The sequence below is a fragment of the Oncorhynchus tshawytscha genome, linkage group LG07 (genome assembly GCF_018296145.1).
Source record: "Oncorhynchus tshawytscha isolate Ot180627B linkage group LG07, Otsh_v2.0, whole genome shotgun sequence".
NCBI classification, from domain to species: Eukaryota; Metazoa; Chordata; class Actinopteri; order Salmoniformes; family Salmonidae; genus Oncorhynchus; species Oncorhynchus tshawytscha.
In genome coordinates this window covers 37434283-37454337 of record NC_056435.1, presented here as the reverse complement: position 1 = coordinate 37454337, position 20055 = coordinate 37434283, and the positions used below count along the sequence as shown (strand labels likewise).

Below are 20055 nucleotides of genomic sequence, written 5' to 3'. Positions count from 1 at the left end.
ATATCTCATAGAATTGCAGTTGACGTTAGCAGACATTGAAGTAATATCCATACTGTGGCCTCAACAGAGCCACTTGTCGTATCTGCTGATGATTGGGTGAGCTATACTCTGTATGCTATCTGGCTGGGCCAGCATGGGGGTTGAGGTTATAGAACATAAATCAGCCTACCAAGATAGGTGGAATGGTCGTGACTGGGATTTTACTGTAAATGAGATGGCATGTTAATAGGTTTTGTTGTGCCATAGAAGGGAGATGGAAACTGGGAGAGAGAGAATAAGATGGATAGAGAAAGTGAAGAGGGAGAAAAGGAGATGGAAAGTAGAAAATATCTTAGACATGTTGACTCACCATGTAGCATAGGTCGTCGAAGCCATTAAGCAGCAGCTTGCTCTCGTACTGTGGCAGCCCCACATGCTCCAGCCACTCTCCCACGGGCTGGTCCAGGGCTTTGCTGCAGGCCCCATCTGCCGAGAGAGGGAAGCGCTTCAGCAGGGAAAATCCCTTCAGCCGGTAGCAGCGGCACTCCGAGGACGAGACATGACATTGCCACATCATCCTCGGCCAGCACAGCCGAGTGCAGGAGCACCAACAGGGCAGAGGAGACAGGGTCCAGGCTGGGGGAGGGCAGCTCCCACAGAGCAGGAGGGGCCCGGCTACTCTTACACTGGAGATATAGTGGTGGAACCAGCCCACCGTGATATACTGTACACCCACTGTCGTTACTGTGAGTGTCAATGTCAGGCAAGGGTAGAGGTAGAGTTGGATATGTAGACCCTTTGAATATTGATCACCACGTTCAATTAATTGAGCCAATCTGGCATCTTCCATAAAAATCTTTTGCTAATTACTGACATGAAAATTGATCCCTTTGGTAGGTACATCCTTGACTACAAAAAAAGTGTTTGTGACTTTGCGTATGCCTAAAAATGTGTCAATATTTCCAGTACACAAAGCACTAAACAAAATAACTTTCAATGCCACACAAAAATGATACAGTATTACTGGATATCACACTCCACATTGTGTCCTCTGTCCTGGTTAAACCATCATCATAATCCTTAAAACAGATTATATTCCACTAAGGTATGATAAACCACAGTAAATTACAGCTCCCAGAGTACACTTTGTAGCACTTGGTCACCTCTGTGTCAGTCCCATGGCTTTAGTGGACAACCTGTCTGAGAGCTCTGATGTGGCTCATTGAATAAAGGTAGAACCATGATAAAGTAAACTATTAATGTAATCTGGATCATGATATTCTCTATAGGATTATTATTTTACTCCACAAACGGAATGAGAGTCCGATCTCATACACCAAAACTCAGGTCTCCCTTGTGGCTCCCGACTGTTGATGAAAAACTGATGGAATCAAATCAGAATTCAATTACCAGCCCATTGATAAAACTCCAGCCGCCTGCCCACCTGCTTGCCCGTGAAAAGAGGCTCTATGTCCTTGGTGTTCCCAGAGATCCTGGTGGTAAACCTGGTGCTTCCCAGCATATAGACACTCCTCTGGAGGCTGGCTCATTCAGAGAACATTCTTATATCTCACACCAGTAAATCCAAGCTCAGCTCCAACAGAGCGCAGGTGAGCCTCTTGACTCTTGGCTGAGATTTCCACAGGACCACCTTGGTTCAGTTTGCCCCCGCCCCATCCGATAAGCCCCCTCCACCCACCTGGCTCTCCCCCGCTGTGGGTACAGCTAGCTCCAGAAGCCCCTGTGCTCTGGGCAGAGGTTTGCTGCATCCCCTGTCTGATGCACGTACTGTCACAAAGAAGCTGCTCTCGGCTCACACGCTCTCCAAACTGCTTCCCTCACAGGGCACAACGTCCTGATGCTGGATACTCACGAGCCCAGAAAGCAGCCTCAACCGTGCCCTTCCTGCATGCACAACAGGCAGTCTTGATGCTCATCCCCTTTCCCAAATTCCTCAAGATTTCTCTTACCCTGTCCCTCTTGCTCTCTCTTCTGCTCTCTTTCTTGCTCTCTATCACATTCCCTCATTCACATAGTCTCAGTGCACTGCAGGGCTGCCGTATGTTGCCTAATAGAGCAGGGTACAGCTCCACGTATCAGCTCTCTCTCTGTTCCTTCCTCTACCTCTCTCTGGCTCACACTCTCACTATATCAATCCCCTCCCTCTCTCTCTACCTCACAGTCTCTCGCTCTCTTTCACCCTCCCTCTCCCTCTACTCATAGCCTCTCTCCTCTTGCTCACAGCCACTCTTACCCTCCTTCTCCCTCTACCACAGTCTATGTCACTCTACTTTACCTCTACCATACAGTCTCTCTCTTCCCACCCTCTGCACTGATTAGAATTGCACAGAGGCCCTCTGATCTTGCTAGTGCAGAAAGGACACCACCATCAGAGGCAGGGAACAGATCTGGGAGCCCCAGATCACAGACCTCTGTACGGAATAAATATGTAATGTAGGTTTTTCCCCTTCTCCCGTTCTAAACTCAGCAGAAAAAGAAACATCCTCTCACTGTCAACTGCGTTTAATTTCAGCAAACTTAACATGTGTGAATATTTGTATGAACATAACAAGTTTCAACAACTGAGACATAAACTGAACAAGTTCCACAGACATGTGACTAACAGAAATTGAATAATGTGTCCCTGAACAAAGGGGGGGTAACAGTCAGTATCTGGTGTGGCCACCAGCTGCATTAAGTACTGCAGTGCATCTCCTTCTCATGGACTGCACCAGATTTGCCAGATCTTGCTGTGAGAAGTTACCCCACTCTTCCACCAAGGCACCTGCAAGTTCCCGGACATTTCTTGGGGGGAATGGCCCTAGCCCTCACCCTCCGATCCATCAGGTCCCAGACGTGCTCAATGGGATTGAGATCCGGGCTCTTCGCTGGCCATGGCAGAACAGTGACATTCCTGTCTTGCAGCAAATCACGCACAGAACGAGCAGTATGGCTGGTGTCATTGTCATGCTGGATGGTAATGTTAGGATGAGCCTGCAGGAAGGGTACCACATGAGGGAGGAGGATGTCTTTCCTGTAACGCACAGCATTGAGGTTCCCTGCAATGACAACAAGCTCAGTCCGATGATGCTGTGACACACCGCCCCAGACCATGACGGACCCTCCAGCTCCAAATTGATCCCGCTCCAGAGTACAGGCCTTGGTGTAACTCTCATTCCTTCGACGATAAACGCGAATCCGACCATCATCCCTGGTGAGACAAAACCGTGACTCTTCAGTGAAGAGCACTTTTTGCCAGTCCTATCTGTTCCAGCGACGGTGGGTTTGTGTCCATAAGCGACATTGTTGCCTGTGATGTCTGGTGAGGACCTGCCTTTCAACAGGCCTACACCCCTCAGTCCAGCCTCTCTCAGCCTATTGTGGACAGTTTGAGCACTGATGGAGGGATTGTGCGTTCCTGGTGTACCTCAGGCAGTTGTTGTTGCCATCCTATACCTGTCCTGCAGGTGTGACGTTCGGATGTACCGATCCTGTGCAAGTGTTGTTACACGTGGTCTGCCACTGTGAGGACGATCAGCTGTCCGTCCTGTCTCCCTGTAACACTGCGTCTCACAGTACGGACATAGCAATTTATTGCCCTAGCCACATCTGCAGTCCTCATGCCTCCTTGCAGCATGCCTATGGCACGTTCACGCAGATGAGCAGCGACTCTGGGCATCTTTTGGTGTTTTTCCAGAGTCAGTAGAAAGGCCTCTTTAGTGTCCTAAGTTTTCACAACTGTTTTCACAACTTAATTCCCTACCGTCTGTAAGCTGTTAGTGTCTTAACAACCGTTCTACAGGTGCATGTTCATTAATTGTTTATGGTTCATTGAACAAGCATGGGAAACAGTGTTTAAACCCTTTACAATGAAGATCTGTGAAGTTATTTTGATTTTTACGAATTATCTTTGAAAGATAGGGTCCTGAAAAAAGGGACGTTTCTTTTTTTACATGGACAGTGAGTTTACATGGACAGTGATTTTGATGCTTGGCTTCCCAGTGCTTAACAAGGGATATTAAAACAAAATACCATTTTCAAGCGCTAGCTTATTAGCAGCTGGCTTTAACTCATTTACATTTCTCTTTGATGATAGGACTTGGGGGCAACACATATTCAAGTCAGTGCAGCGCTCACTCACACATGCACACACACACCTGCGCACACACTCGCACGGACGCGCACACGCATACACACAGTGCTTTAACAGAGTGACTCTCATACTGTCAAACATAGTGACTCTCAAGTCCTTGTCATTCGATACCCCCCATTCTACAAGATGACAGGAGAGACATATTTCATTAATTTCTGTTTTCATGTTAGCACATATCACAAATAAAACAGTTGATGCATGACGTTTACAGGTCAGATTACTGCTGGAATCATACAGAAATGCAACAGGACGATGCAAATGGGCACATAGACATCTATTGACATAAGTCCAAATAGGCATTAGCACCCACCTACGCAGGGCTGCTTACTGCTTCCATCACTGGTGTTATCTGGATGCAGCTTCAGGCATAGAGTAATTATTCAGGCTTTCAGTCTGCCTGTGAACACCTCACACATCACATCCCCAGCCAGCTGGCCAGAGGAGGAGAAGTGATGGTTACAGAAGCAAAGTGAGGAGCAATCGATTGAGCTCCTGCCGTAATTGGCCAGCTGTGACCCAATTGCTGTGCCTTAACGATCAGGTAAAGGTCAGGGCCCATATTCACAAAACCTTCTTCTTCACTGCAATATTTTCCTTAACTATTGACTTAGAAAGTTGAGCAAAGTTTCTATTCCTCAAAAAGGTTATTGGAAATGTTCTTGCATTATTTCTTATGTTTCTCCTTAAGCAAAATGTTTGGAAGAAATTAGATGATTGAAAAGAAATCTCTTGGATTTGCTCTTGGAATGTTTTTAATTCCAAGATAGCTAAACCCTTGTCATAAACTCGGGGCAGTGAGAAAATAAGCTAATGAAAGCAATTGTTTAATTCACTCACAAACTTCATCTGAAAGTTTCAGTATTAATATTTGAAACTCAAGAGCATGTTTTAGAATTGTAATCTCAGAACGAAATATGCTAACACCATTGCCATTGCTAGCTAAAAAGCTAGCTAAATTGGTTGCCTAGCGAGAATCATCTTAAGAAGATATTTAAGAAGTTTGTAAGAAGATATTTGAGAGGTTCGTAAGAAAATCATGAAATCTTAAGATATTGTGGAGGAATGCACTTACAAACTATCTTATGAACTGCCTATTTTTTTTCTTAAGAAGCCTCTTATGTTTTTGCCTAAGAAGTGTTTTGTGAATCTTGGCCCTGTCTTTGTGGCCACACATCCAAGCGAGCAAGAGCTAACGCTTATAATTCATAATCAAGAACAGTCAGCCCTTCTATTAGACACACTCTGAGATAGAGAGAAAGGGAGGGGGAGAGAAAAGGAGAAGACAGAAAAGAGACACACAGAAGAAGATGAATAGTGAAGGTGATGAAATGTGCATGTGGGGGAGATAAGATGGTAATGAAAAATAGGAAAGATTGGAGAACACTCATTATGTTTCAGTCAGACCCCTCTCCTTTCCCCCTTCCCCCCAAGCTTCACCCATGTCAGCTCCTTTACTATATCACTCAAACAATGCCTGTATAAAATACCAGCCCTCACCACCCAATTACAGCCATTCATTTGGGACGACAACCCCTCCCAGGGACCAGCGGGCCTAATTACTGACTGACAGAGGGTCACTCCATCGCTCCTGTTACTGTTAGGGGGAACTGGGTCACCAGCTCAGCCTGGTAAATGGGTCTTGACATCCAGTTTGGGCTAGTGTGCTTTTGCATATGGAAAGAGAAAGCTACCTAGGTCTAGACTTGGCTCAGAGGGAAACCAGACAGACCTATTTAGGGAGAGGTAAACGCTCTACTGCCTAGATGAAGCACTGTCTATTTTATCGGCGTGAGAGGAATGTTTGCTCCCTGTCAACACATCAACAACTCTACCAAAATGAGCCGCAGAGTTGAATTAATTCACGGGAACGGAAGACGGACTCTATTCCTTTGAACGCCAGAAGAATGGCATACACAAACTGAGCTGCAGGATGTCTCCTGTGTGTTGTTAGGAAAGCTCTCTCTCTCTTTCCCTGCTCCCTTTTAAGCTCATTTACTCAATGCTCATGTAACAGACAATTGAAGCACCTTCAAACCACAAATGCAAACAGCACAATGCTTAAGCATTCAAAATGCCACATGGAATTGCAGGGATGTTTCTAGAGGCAACTTGGCACAGTCTCATATTAAAAAATCGTATAGTTTAGAATTAATTAGCACAACTTGGCTTCAGGCCATCCCTGGGAAATGATCTATGGAGAGAGGGGGATGGGAGGAATGGGAGAGAGGGATGGAAGGAATGTGGGAAAATTGAGCTAATTTACAATGGTGGGATAAGGGAGGGTAGAAGAGTGACAATTTGGCTTCTCCCTCCCTCACTCATTCTCTCCCCCTCTCTCCCTGGGTCCAATTCCAATGACAGTGTAATAAGCCTGAGTACAATCAGGAGATAAAATCAGCAAGCTATGACTCAGCTAAATCTGTGACAGGCTCCTGCTAAGTCCTCTGTATGACAAATGTAAATACAGAACTAGTCTAGTAGCACCATCTACATCAACAAACACATCAGTTACTGTATTTTCCAGCCACATTACATAGAGTACAATAACCTCAGGTTTGAAAAGAAAAGGAAATTATAATAATATCCAGTGGTATCGAGTAATTGGGATACAATACATATTTTTAAGTGAAGGAGAGGAAAAACTAAATTGGTGAGTTTTATGACTAATGATAATAAATGATGTGTCAAGGATAATTTATGGACGTTATGACTGAGGCCTGTTCGGTGTAATGGGCACACATCGTCAGAGGGAGGCAGCTGTGCTGTATGATGTCATGAAAAAGACCACAGCACAGTCAGCATGCAGTGGGTAGCTAGCTATTTCTGCAAATTAATTCATAAGATACTGTACATTAGGCCCACCTACAATACATGTTACAACATTAAGCCTAAAGAGTGTCATTATCAATATGAGTTTGACAAAAAATCCTCAAAGCAAAATGACCCATAATTCACTGAGGTAAATAGTCTTATAGAAGGATCTAAGGGAGGCTGTTGTGCAAGGGAGATACCATATATCAAGTTGGGAATGTAATCTAAACAAATTCAGCCATTGCCAGTTGGCTTCCCCCTGAGCACAGCCTGAAGGACAGACTCGACGAAGCAGAGCATCAATTCAGCCACTATTGAGACACAGCACAGGAAAAATGACAGTCAAGTGAGTTTTAAATTAGATTTATTTTAAAGTGGAAATACACTTCACCCCACAAAAAACCCATACAGATGACATAAGTTGCACACACAACTAATGACACATTGGATTGTTTCGATTTATGGGGGAAACGTCATATAATTTTTTTTATTTTATAGTACTTTTTGGGGGGTGTGGGGGTAGATCAGCTTTAATATTTCAGATAGATTGTGGGTACTATCAATTTAATTGTTTACATCATTTCTAATCCCAATATATATATTTTTTAAATTATTAAATTATTATAATTAATATTATTAATACAGTTATTATTTTTTTCTCCCCAACCCTACCAACCCCTACCCTGATTGGAGAAAACTAATGGACAACAATACTTCTACTGCTACTTACAGCTATTTTCGCTCACATTTAAGGTACATAAATACATATATATATATTCTTCATTTCCTTTTTTTCAAGTTCTGGATTTTCACACACTGCGGCCAATCCACCAATCATTGTGATCTTAACTCCAACACTCCGATGTCCACAGATGAACCCATCTCTCCCAGTTTAATGCAATTTTGCAATTTCCTTTTGCAATACATCCCTCCATTTCACTGTGATGTCTTACGATGGTCCTGAACCTCCCTATTTGTATTTTTTTTTTACAGATATTGCCCTGAAAATAAGTACTTTAACCAAGAGTATAATGATATTTCCCATTGACTGATCGTGTTTTTTCAGATCCCATAAGGAATACAGCTTGCAGGTCCATCTGGGCCCTGATATTATGACATAACAACCATTCCTGGACCTGACTCCAAAAGCAAGCTACCGATGGACAGTATCAGAAAATATGCTCTGCTTCCACATGGTAGAGTCTGCACAAGGCTGACTGTTCAATGCCCCATATATTGAGCATTCTTTTTGGAGCAAGTATTTTATATAATAGCTCAAATTGAAACAAACAGATTTATGAATCAATTGTTGTTTTATATATCAGTTCATAGACCCGACTTGAATTTTATACGACATTGGTGTAAAACATTTTGACTTTAAGTAAAACTGATACATTTTCAATTTATACTAATCATTTTAAGCATTTTATGACTTTTAATGGGTGGCAGAAAGACTAATTCTTTAATTTCTTCTTTAAGTAATTGTCTCTTCCAATTTTGTGGAATAGCTGCGATGAGTTGGTTAGAATTGTGTCTTATACCTTCATACACTGTTGTTAGTTGCTTGTGTGACATCATTATACCGGCCTTGTTTACAATGTTCTTCATAAATATTATACCCTTCTTGTACATTTTTTCCCAGTATATACAATACCGTTCAAAAGTTCGGGGTCACTTAGAAATGTCCTTGTTTTTGAAAAGAAATCTGAATTTTTGTTCATTAAAATAACATCAAATGGATCAGAAATATAGTGTAGAAGTTGTTAATGTTGTAAATTATTATTGAACCTAGAAACGGCAGATATTTTATGGAATATCTACATAGGCGTACAGAGGCCCATTATCAGCAACCATCACTCCTGTGTTCCAATGACACGTTGTGTTAGCTACTCCAAGTTTATCATTTTAAAAGGCTAATTGATCATTAGTAAACCCTTTTGCAGTTATGTTAGAATAGCTGAAAACTGCTGTTATGATTAAAGAAGGAAAAAAACTGGCTCAAAACGGCCAGAAATAAAGACCTTTCTTCTGAAAGACTGGTGTTTGGGGTTACTATTTAATGAAGCTATTAGCTGAGGACCATCTGTTTCTCAAACTAGACAATCTAATGTACTTGTCCTCTTGCTCAGTTGTGCACCTGGGCATCCCACTCCTGTTTCTATTCTGGTTCAGTTTGCCCTGTTCTGTGAAGGGACTAGTACACCGCGTAATAAGAGATCTTCAGTTTCTTGGCAATTTTTCGCATGGAATAGCCTTTATTTCTCAGAACAATAATAGACTGACTAGACTGACGAGTTTCCGTAGAAAGTGCTTTGTTTCTGGCCATTTTGAGCCTGTAATCGAACCCACATATGCTTATGCTCCAGATACTCAACTAGTCTAAAGAAGGCCAGTTTTATTACTTCTTGAATCAGCACAACAGTTTTCATCTGTGCTAACATAATTTCAAAAGGGTTTTCTAATGATCAATTAGCCTTTTAAAATAAAAACTTGGATTAGCTAACACAACGTACCATTGGAACACAGGAGTGATGGTTGCTGATAATGGGCCCCTGTACGCCTATGTAGATAGTTCATAAAACATCTGCAGTTTCCAGCTACAATAGTCATTTACAACATTAACAATGTCTACACTGTATTTCTAATGAATTTTATGTTATTTTGACAAAAATAATTGACAAAAAAATTTGCTTTTCTTTAAAAAAACAAGGACATCTCTAAGTAACCCCAAACCTTTGAACGGTAGGGTATATATTTTTTCTATCAGTACATTGGAGTTTAGCCATATTATTAGCTGTAATATTAGATATGCCATTTCTGGAGGATGAAATTGAAATTGTACCCAACTCTGTATGACTTCTTTTTAAAAGGACGATACATTAAACAGGGATCATTGTCAATCCACCTAAAATGTAAAGTTTTCATCTGCAAAAAGGCAAAGAGCCCAATCTTAAACAATGGATGGGCCTCTCTTAGTCGAAAACCAGTTTGGATTTAGAAACAATTTTGGTATAATGGAGGCTTTCTGAGAGAGATTTAAAGCCTTACTATCAGAACTCCTTTTCATTATGTAAATATGCTCGTTTAACATCATCTGGTTTGCCTTTCCAAATAAGTGAAGTATTTTTGTTCTCGCATGGTTTGAAAATAACTCTCCCGGAGTCATTAGAGCCATGAAGAAACATGTAAACTGTGATATCACTAGAGAATTAATCAGGGTAATCTTCATGTAAATGGATAGGTGTTTCCCTCACCACATTTTCAAGATTCTATCTATTTTGTAAAGTTTTCTATCAAAATGTATTGTTGCAACTTCGCTCAACTTTCCAGGATATGTACACCAAGCATATCGACTTTACCATTCACCCATTTAATCGGGAGACCACATGGCATCTTTTAGAGACCAAATCCTTAATATAGTACACTTATCATAGTTGGGCTTTAGTCCAGAGAAACTGGAGAAATGATCCAGTTCCTTAATGAGGCCCTTCAAGGTTGAAGATTGAGGACTCAAGAGAAAACTTGAATCATCGGAGTACATTGATACTTTTGTCTGTAATCCAAACATGTTTAGCCCTTTAATGTTATCATTAGCTAACAGTCCAATGGCCATAATAAATAGGTATGGCGACAAAGGGCAACCTTGTTTTATACTTCTTGACAATTCAAAGTTATCAAAGAAGTAACCATTATTTATTATTTTACATATAGGGTTGTTGTACATTACTTTAACACATTTTATTAAAGATTCTCCAAAGTTGAAAAATCCAGGCACTTGTAAACAGATTCTAGACATACTGTATCAAAGGCTTTCTCAAAATCTGCCATAAAGATTATACTGTACCTGGTTGCCCTGCACTCTCATTGTCTTTCATTATTTCTAGTAGTTGTCTAATGTTGTCTCCACTATATCTTCCTTTTAAGAATCCCAACTGATCGTGATGAATTGTTGTACATAACTGGTAGGACCTTTTTTATTCTATGAGCAATACGTGTTGCCAATGGTTTTGCTTCGCAACATTGAAGGGGCCTCCAATTTTTTTATGAGACGGGGTCTTTGTATTGCCCCCCTGGCTCCTGCTTCAGTAGGAGAAAAAAATCAGTCCCTCTGTTTGTGTGTCCGACAGTCTGCCATTTATATATGAGTAATTAAAACATGATAGTCATGGATATGTCAGTAGTTCATAAGAAGTTGTACATATCTCTATTGGAATGCAATCAAGACCAGGGGTTTTCCCCGTCTGATAGAAATCAATTGCCAACCGTAGCTCGTCACGTGCAATTAATACTTTACAACAATACATTTGTTCTGTTGCAGATAGTTTAATCTATTTTTGGGGGGAGAAGGATATCACAAAACTCATCGTCAAGTGAGGTTGAAGGAACTTGACAAAATAACAATTGTTTAAAAAATTGTACTTCCTCATTAAAAAAAATCTCTGTTGGTGAGATAAAGATTTCTCCATCGTTTGCAAAAAAAAAATGTGTAGGATCTTTTTTGGCTGTGTTTCTATATTGAAGGTTTAGAAAAAACTTTTTTGCAGTTCTCCATCCAATTTGCTCAGTTTTTTTATGAAGATGAAACCTTTCTTTCCTGAATAAATTCCTCAAACTCGTTTTGTTTCGCATCTAGATTATGTAGTGCTTATGTATTACATTTATCTACACCATTGATGTGTAATGTTAGATTTTCAATTTCTGTTGTAAGTCTTTTCTCCATTGACCGATAACATTTTTGTTTTTGGGATGAAAGTTGAATTGAATGGCCTCTAAAGGCACACTTAAAGGCATCCCATATGATAAGTGGGTCCCCTGAACCTGTATTGTTCAACAAAAAGTATGTTATAAATTCCTTCGTTTTTGGTAAGAAAGTAGTGTCAGTCAATAATCCCTGGTTAAATTTCCAATATCCCTGTCCTCACGGAAAGTTTGTCATTGTTACAGTTGAAGTTAGAAGTTTACATACACCTTAACCAAATACATTTAAACTCAGTTTTTCACAATTCCTGACATTTAATCTGAGTAAAAAATTCCCTGTCTTAGGTCAGTTAGGATCACCACTTTAATTTTAAGAATGTGAAATGTCAGAATAATAGTAGAGAGAATGATTTATTTCAGCTTTTATTTCTTTCATCACATTCCCAGTGGGTCAGAAGTGTACATACACTCAATTAGTATTTGGTAGCATTGCCTTTAAATTGTTTAAGTTGGGTCAAACGTTTTGGGTAGCCTTCAACAAGCTTCCCACAATAAGTTGGGTGAATCTTGGCCCATTCCTCCTGACAGAGCTGGTGTAACTGAGTCAGGTTTGTAGGCCTCCTTGCTTTCATAAGCTTTTTCAGTTCTGCCCACAAATTTTCTATAGGATTGAGGTCAGGGCTTTGTGATGGCCACTCCAATACCTTGACTTTGCTGTCCTTAAGCCATTTTGCCAGAACTTTGGAAGTATGCTTGGGGTCATTGTCCAAATGGAAGACCCATTTTCGCCCAAGCTTTAACATCCTGACTGATGTCTTGAGATGTTGCTTCAATATATCCAGATAATTTTCCTGTCTCATGATGCCATCAATTTTGTGAAGTGCACCAGTCCCTCCTGTAGCAAAGCACCCCCACAACATGATGCTGCTACCCCTGTTCTTCATGGTTGGGATGGTATTCTTTGGCTTGCATGCCTCCCCCTTTTTCCACCAAACATAACCATGGTCATTATCGCCAAACAGTTCTATTTTTGTTTCATCAGACTAGAGGACATTTCTCCAAAAAGTATGATCTTTGTCCCCATGTGCAGTTGCAAACCATAGTCTGGCTTTTTTGTGGCTGTTTTGGAGCAGTGGCTTCTTCCTTGCTGATCGGCCTTTCAGGTTATGTCGATATAGGACTGGTTTTACTGTGGATATAGATACTTTTGTACCCGTTTCCTCCAGCATCTTCATATGGTCCTTTGCTGTTGTTCTGGGATTGATTTGCACTTTTCGCACCAAAATACGTTCATCTCTAGGAGACAGAATGCGTCTCCTACCTGAGCAGTATGATGGCTGTGTGTTCCCATGGTGTTTATACTTGTGTACTATTGTTTGTACAGATGAATGTGGTACCTTCAGACATTTGAAAATTGTTGCCAAGGATGAACCCGACTTGTGGAGGTCTACAATGTTTTTTTCTGAGGTCTTGACTGATTTATTTGGATTTTTCCATGATGTCATGCAAAGAGGCACTGAGTTTGAAGGTAGGCCTTGAAATACATCCACAGGTACACCTCCAATTGACTCAAATGATGTCAATTAGCCTAGAAGCTTCTAAAGCCATGCCATAATTTTCGGGAATTGTCCAAGCTGTTTAAAGGCACAGTCAATTTAGTATATGTAAACTTTTGACCCACTGGAATTGTGATACAGTGAATTATAAGTGAAATAATCTGTCTGTAAACAATTGTTGGAAAAATTACTTGTGTCATGCCCAAAGTAGATGTCCTAACCGACTTGCCAAAACTATTGTTTGTTAACACGAATTTGTGGAGGGAGACTCCAACCTAAGTGTATGTAAACATCCGACTTCAACTGTATATGGAGGGATATGTTGATGATCTGATCACATTCAATTCTTAATCAATACCTTTTTCACTTTTGGCACCATAGAAAAGGATACGAGAAAATTATCAATCCGACTAGCTTGATTAAGTCTCCTCCAAGTATATCTTATGAGATCCGATTTTTTGAGCCTCCAAATAGCCGTCAATTCCAACGTATCCATAATTATCATAATCTCTTTGAGCGCTAGAGGGTGATAGTTGGTAGTATGATAGCCTTTATGGTCTATTTACGTACTTAAAAATGTGTTGTAGTCCCCTATCATTACAATAGAGTTATTTGTATCTTGGAGACTAATTTGATTATTATAAATATTTTGAATCGTCATTATTCGGTCCATATAGATTTATTGGCCATAACTTTTTATCTTTAAGTAGTACATTCAAAGCAATCTGTCTTCCTTTTGGATCTAGTTTAACAGATTGCACCTCAAGATCTAGATGTTTTTTTATAAGAATTCTATCACCTTTTGAATTCCTTAGCACCGTGACAGAAATAGATTTGACCATCTCACTTTTTTCCCAAGCCACTTCATCAGAATGTACCGAATGATACATTTCCTGTAAACAATAAATAACGTAATCCTTTTCCTTTAACCATGTAAAAACTGCTCTTCTTTCCCTATTATCGCCAAACCATTGGAATTATAGCTTGCTATACTCAATTCACCAATTACCATGTTGGACTCTATTTGACAAACTTACCACTATCCTAGTCACCATTTTGTGATACTTATCCATACCTACCAGTGCCACCAGTATCAATACCTGTCTGTTATCCATGTAGCTGTACCATGATAGATGCCCTGCTAAACATACTGTAGCCCCAACTGGCTCTAGTTATCCTACAATTTCCCTCCCGCAAAAACCTTCCCAAGTAGAGATGTTGTCCCTGTGACTGACAGACCACCCCCGTACACATAGATCCTAGGGTCCTTAAGAGGTTGGGACACTTGAAAAGAGAACAAAGTGCCACTTACAGAACAAAACCAGGTTAGTAGCCATAAGCATGTCTAACCTTTTCGCCTCGGTTATACTATATGTAATTATTTATTTTTTATACGCATACATTAATTCCTTCCCACAATTGAAAAATAATAATGTAGGCACTTCCTACAAAGGATTGTTATCTTTATCAAGGACAAGCAGTAGAAAATCAACATTTAGGCATGCAGAAATTATTATTTTATATTACAGCTTGTGATTCCATCCTGTATGGTCCCTAACATCATTACTCTATAGAAACATCTGTTTGATGCATACAAGCACATGCCCCATCCACACATACACATCTACACCTCTCCCCTTCCACCAATACCCCCACCTACACACTCACACAGGCCCTCATGCACACACATACACAAACAGTTGTTTCATCCCCAGAGCCTAGCTCAAGAGTAGACTTGCTATGTGAATGCATATACCATTGTAGTTGTTTGAGAGGCGTACCAAAATTGAGCAGGGATGGGAAGATTTGATAAGCCAATGTATATTCCTGGCTGATGGAGATTGGATACCCCCCTTCCCCAAAACACACACTCACGGTGGTCCCCTGTGGAGACCCTTTTTCCCCGGCACCCCCTGTGCAGTCAGACCATTATGATGCTGTGAGGCCAAGGCCACAGTATTCTGCCCCCTCCCTGATTGTCAGAATGTGACCATCCCCCAAAGGGTTACAGCCAGTGTTGCCAGCACTGCCACTACCTTGGTGGAGTACTCCACCACAATTCCCACCGGCTATCATTTATGTCTTAGATAATAGGGTTGTTGGCTGTTAGTCGAAGACACATCGAAGACACATTCTACCTGTAATGAAGGTTAACCCTTTACCAGAACATTCTATCACAAGGCTGACATACAGCTTACTGCAGCATTTACCTACATGAAGGTATTCAAGACAATACAAATAAATAACATTTACCTGGGGATATGCACTGCTTGTCATTGGACGATTCGATGCCTGCTCCAATCAGGTTCATTATCTTGTCAATCTGAGGAGGAGGAGCAGAACAAACCAGATATGGTTTCCCTAAGATTCAACAATAGCACTATTAAACATATTCATCATTTCCATAACACAAATAAATGTAATATAGTATATTTTCAGAGTCTGTAACCTTATCCTTTAATGCTAACATTTCTTAAGACAGGCCAAATCCTTGATTAATAAGCTTCAACATTTGCTCATACATCTTGTGTCTGTATGTTTACAGACAGTGTAATGTTGATTGAACATGGAGGCTGACTGAGGAGGAGGGCTGAAGATGGAGGAGGGTTGTTTAAGAGTAACATGCTGACCACACCGCTTGTGTCGCGTGTGCGAGCATTGCAAAATAAATGTACACAAACATGTTATTCAATCATTTCTCCCACACTGCTCATGTGCGTCAACAAATGTCTACATAGCCAGGCGCTAAAATAGAACTTGTTTCTATTTGTGACGCTTGACGTGCTGCAAGTCCCGCCTCACCCATCTCCTCATTGTTTTTTATGAGCATATTCCCACATGGGTGATTGAAAAATGTACTGAGGTCCACACTCCTGTTTGTGGTGGTAATGCACCTTAAACTTGGTTGCCAACTGCCATACAAAGTCCAATGAAGAAGAAAAATCCTAAAGGAGAGATTACTAGAAACAAACTCAGTTTACCCTTTTATCTGTAGATTAATTGTCGGAGGAGAGGGCCTTGTGCATTTCAGGTGAAATAACAACCCAATGTTTATATCCCAGGACAAATTAGCTAGCAACAGCAAGCTAGCTAAATTGCCATAAATGTTTAATGCTTTTCAACCTGCACCAAATGTATATAGTTGGTTCAGTGTTAATTTTGATATTCCAACCTGCGTGCCCTGATCGTGTCTGGTGTGGGTGGACAAAATCATCATGCGCGCGCGGATGTATGTGCGCAAGCGGTCTGGTCAGCATTTACACAAAAATGTTGGTAGCGTTTTAATGGTCATTCACACTCCCTCCACCACTCAGCAAAAACACAGCGGGATAATAGGGTCACTCACAATTTAAGCGTTTGAATCTTGTGTGCACGAAGCACAGGGAAAAGTGGCAGGCCAAATAGATCTCTGCAAAATGACCTTTATGAGATTAAATAAGGCTCTCTGCCCCTTCTCTGAACAGAAAGGGAAAACATGCAGTATACAGAGAGAAACAACAAGTCTGCCTGGGGCTTAACACAGAACAATACAGCAGATTATGGACCTAAGACCTCTTCTCTCTTGGAAAAGAAAGGATCATAATGTATCTTAAAAGCAATGTCAAGAAGAATATTGCAGTAATATTGCACAGTTTAGCCTTGTATTTGTGTGTGAGAACTGGTGTGACATTCTCCAGCACCCTTTCCTCTAGACAGACTGGGATTATGGGAAGAGAGCTTCTCAGAGCCATGGAGGGAGCTAACTGTACACTAACTGTTCAAGTGGTAGCTAATGCCATAATACAGTGCTATCCTGTGATTAAATCTGTATTGTATACAACTATAAGAGGATGAAAATCTGAATTTGCTTTCACTAATTACACTGGAGACAAATAAAGGGCTATTTGATGCAATATTTAGTATTTGAGAAGTCCTATGCACTTTGCTAGTGGCATAAACACTCAGGAAAAGCCTTGATTCATTTAGAAGTCAGACACGTGGGAAGCATGGCAGCTCCCTACAGCGATACAAACCTTACATATTCCACTTTGAATTAACCCAGATACATTCTGTCACACACATAACAGCACCACATTGCCCATAGTGCACCTTATTTCGGCCCAAAAGCAGCTTTTTCAGGAATTCCATCTCATTACAATTGAAGAGGTAGATTATTTCAGCCCGAGAGTAATAGAATTAAGGCTACATAATTGTCCCACATCATCACTCTTTCCAGATGTGCAGGACATCAGTTGAGAACAAATCGGTGGAATATGTGTACAAAAAACTAGTCAATGTAGCTATCATAACGCATAACATAATAGATGATTTTTCAAACTGAATTGTGAATTGTCTTACAATGAGTGGGAATAATCAAGTATGGTGACTAGAGGTCGACCAATTAATCGTAATGGCAGATTAAATAGGGCTGATTTCAAGTTTTCATAACAACATTGGTATTTTTGGGCGCCGATTTTGCCGATTCTTATTTTTGTATACCTTTATTTAACTAGGCAAGTCAGTTAAGAACACATTCTTATTTTCAATGACGGCCTAGGAACGGTGGGTTAACTGCCTTGTTCAGGGGCAGAACGACAGATTTTCACATGGTCAGCTCGGAGGATCCAGTCTTGCAACCTTACAGTTAACTAGTCCAACGTTCTAACCGCCTGCCTCTCATTGCATTCCACGAGGAGCCTGCCTGTTACTCGAATGCAGTAGAAGCCAAGGTAAGTTGCTAGCTAGCATTAAAATTATCTTATAAAAAACAATCAATCAATCAATCATAATCACTAGTTGGCCTCCCGGGTGGCGCAGGGGTTAAGGGCGCTGTACTGCAGCGCCAGCTGTGCCACCAGAGACTCTAGGTTCGTGCCCAGGCTCTGTCGTAACCGGCCGCGACCGGGAGGTCCGTGGGGCAACGCACAATTGGCCTAGCGTCGCCCGGGTTAGGGAGGGTTTGGCCGGTAGGGAAATCCTTGTCTCATCGTGCACCAGCGACTCCTGTGGCGGGCTGGGCGCAGTGCGCGCTAACCAAGGTTGCCAGGTGCACGGTGTTTCCTCCGACACATTGGTGCAGCTGGCTTCCGGGTTGGATGGTGCTGTGTTAAGAAGCAGTGCGGCTTGGTTGGGTTGTGTATCGGAGGACACATGACTTTCAACCTTCGTCTCTCCCGAGCCCGTACGGGAGTTGTAGCGATGAGACAAGATAGTAGCTACTAAAACAATTGGATACCACGAAATTGGGAGAAAAAGGGGTCAAATTCAACAAACAAAAAACAAAAAAAATGATAATCACTAGTTAACTACACATGGTTGATGATATTACTAGTTTATCTAGCATGTCCTGCATTGCATATAATCGATGCAACGCTGGGGGATGATTTAACAAAAGCACATTTGCGAAAAAAGCACAATCGTTGGATGACTGTACTTAACCATAAACACCAATGCCTTTCTTAAAATCAATACACAGAAGTATATAGTTTTAAACCTGCGTATTTAGCTAAAAGAAATCCAGGTTAGCAAGCAATATTAACCAGGTGAAATTGTGCCACTTCTCTTGCGTTCCTTGCACGCAGAGTCAGGGTATATGCAACAGTTTGGGCGGCCTGGCTCATTGCGAATTAATTTGCCAGAATTTTACGTAATTATGACATAACATTGAAGGTTGTGCAATGTAACAAGAATATTTAGACTTATGGATGCCACCCGTTAGATAAAATACGGAATGGTTCCATATTTCACTGAAAGAATTAACGTTTTGTTTTCGAAATGATAGTTTCCGGGATTCGACCATATTAATGACCAAAGGCTCGTATTTCTGTGTTATGTTATAATTAAGTCTATGATTTGATAGAGCAGTCTGACTGAGCGATGTTAGGCAGCAGCAGGCTCGTAAGCATTCATTCAAACAGCACTTTCGTCTGTTTTTCCAGCAGCTCTTCGCAAGCACAGCTCTGTTTATGACTTCAAGCCTATCAGCCTAATGGCTGGTGTAACCGATGTGAAATGGCTAGCTAGTTAGCGGGGTGCGCGCTAATAGCGTTTCAAACGTCACTCACTCTGAGACTTGGAGGAGTTATTCCCCTTGCTCTGCAAGGGCCGCGGCTTTTGTGGAGAGATGGGTAACGCTGCTTCGAGTGTGGCTGTTGTCGACGTGTTCCTGGTTTGAGCCCAGGTAGGGGCGGGGAGAGGGACGGAAGCTATACTGTTACACTGGCAATACTATAGTGCCTATAAGAACATCCAATAGTCAAAGGTATATGAAATACAAATGGTATAGAGAGAAATAGTCCTATAAATACTATATTAACTACAACCTAAAACATCTTACCTTGGAATATTGAAGTCTCATGTTAAAAGGAACCACCAACTTTCATATGTTCTCATGTTCTGAGCAAGGAACTCAAACGTTAGCTTTTTTACATGGTACATATTGCACTTTTACTTCTCCAACCCTTTGTTTTTGCATTATTTAAACCAAATTGAACATGTTTCATTATTTATTTGAGGCTAAATAGATTTTTATTTATGTATTATATTAAGTTAAAATAAGTGTTCATTCAGTATTGTTGTAATTGTCATTATTACAAATAAAAAATAAATAATCGGCAGATTAATCGCTATCGGCTTTTTTTGATCCTCCAATACCGGTACCGGTATCGGCGTTGAAAAATCATAATCGGTCGACCTCTAATGGTGACCACAAAGAAATATATTACATTATAAATATTATAGCACAGTTATGAAGTCAAGGGCCTGCTGATGGACTCTGTTAAATCAATTGTGCTCCTCTTAAAAGTGATCAGACTGTATTCAGGTGGGATCTATATGCTAATCCTCTTAGTGGGCACTTCAATCTCTGCTGCTGTCACA

At 41.0% G+C, this 20055-nt stretch overlaps 1 protein-coding gene across 4 annotated transcripts in view; it reads right to left on the bottom strand.

The window, feature by feature from the left end:
* LOC112254451 (ankyrin repeat and SAM domain-containing protein 1A) overlaps positions 1-20055 on the bottom strand; it is a 44744-nt gene that overhangs the window by 19505 nt on the left and 5184 nt on the right. Inside the window, exons 3-4 of one of the 4 annotated variants that reach the window (XM_024427050.2) lie at positions 15451-15520; positions 350-465 (exon numbers count right to left, since the gene is read on the bottom strand). In XM_024427050.2, coding sequence (XP_024282818.1) covers positions 350-465; positions 15451-15520 — 186 coding nt within the window. Of the gene's footprint in view, positions 1-349; positions 1627-15450; positions 15521-20055 lie in introns of those variants that run through there. The other 3 variants (XM_024427049.2, XM_024427051.2, XM_024427052.2) reach the window with 3 other exon arrangements.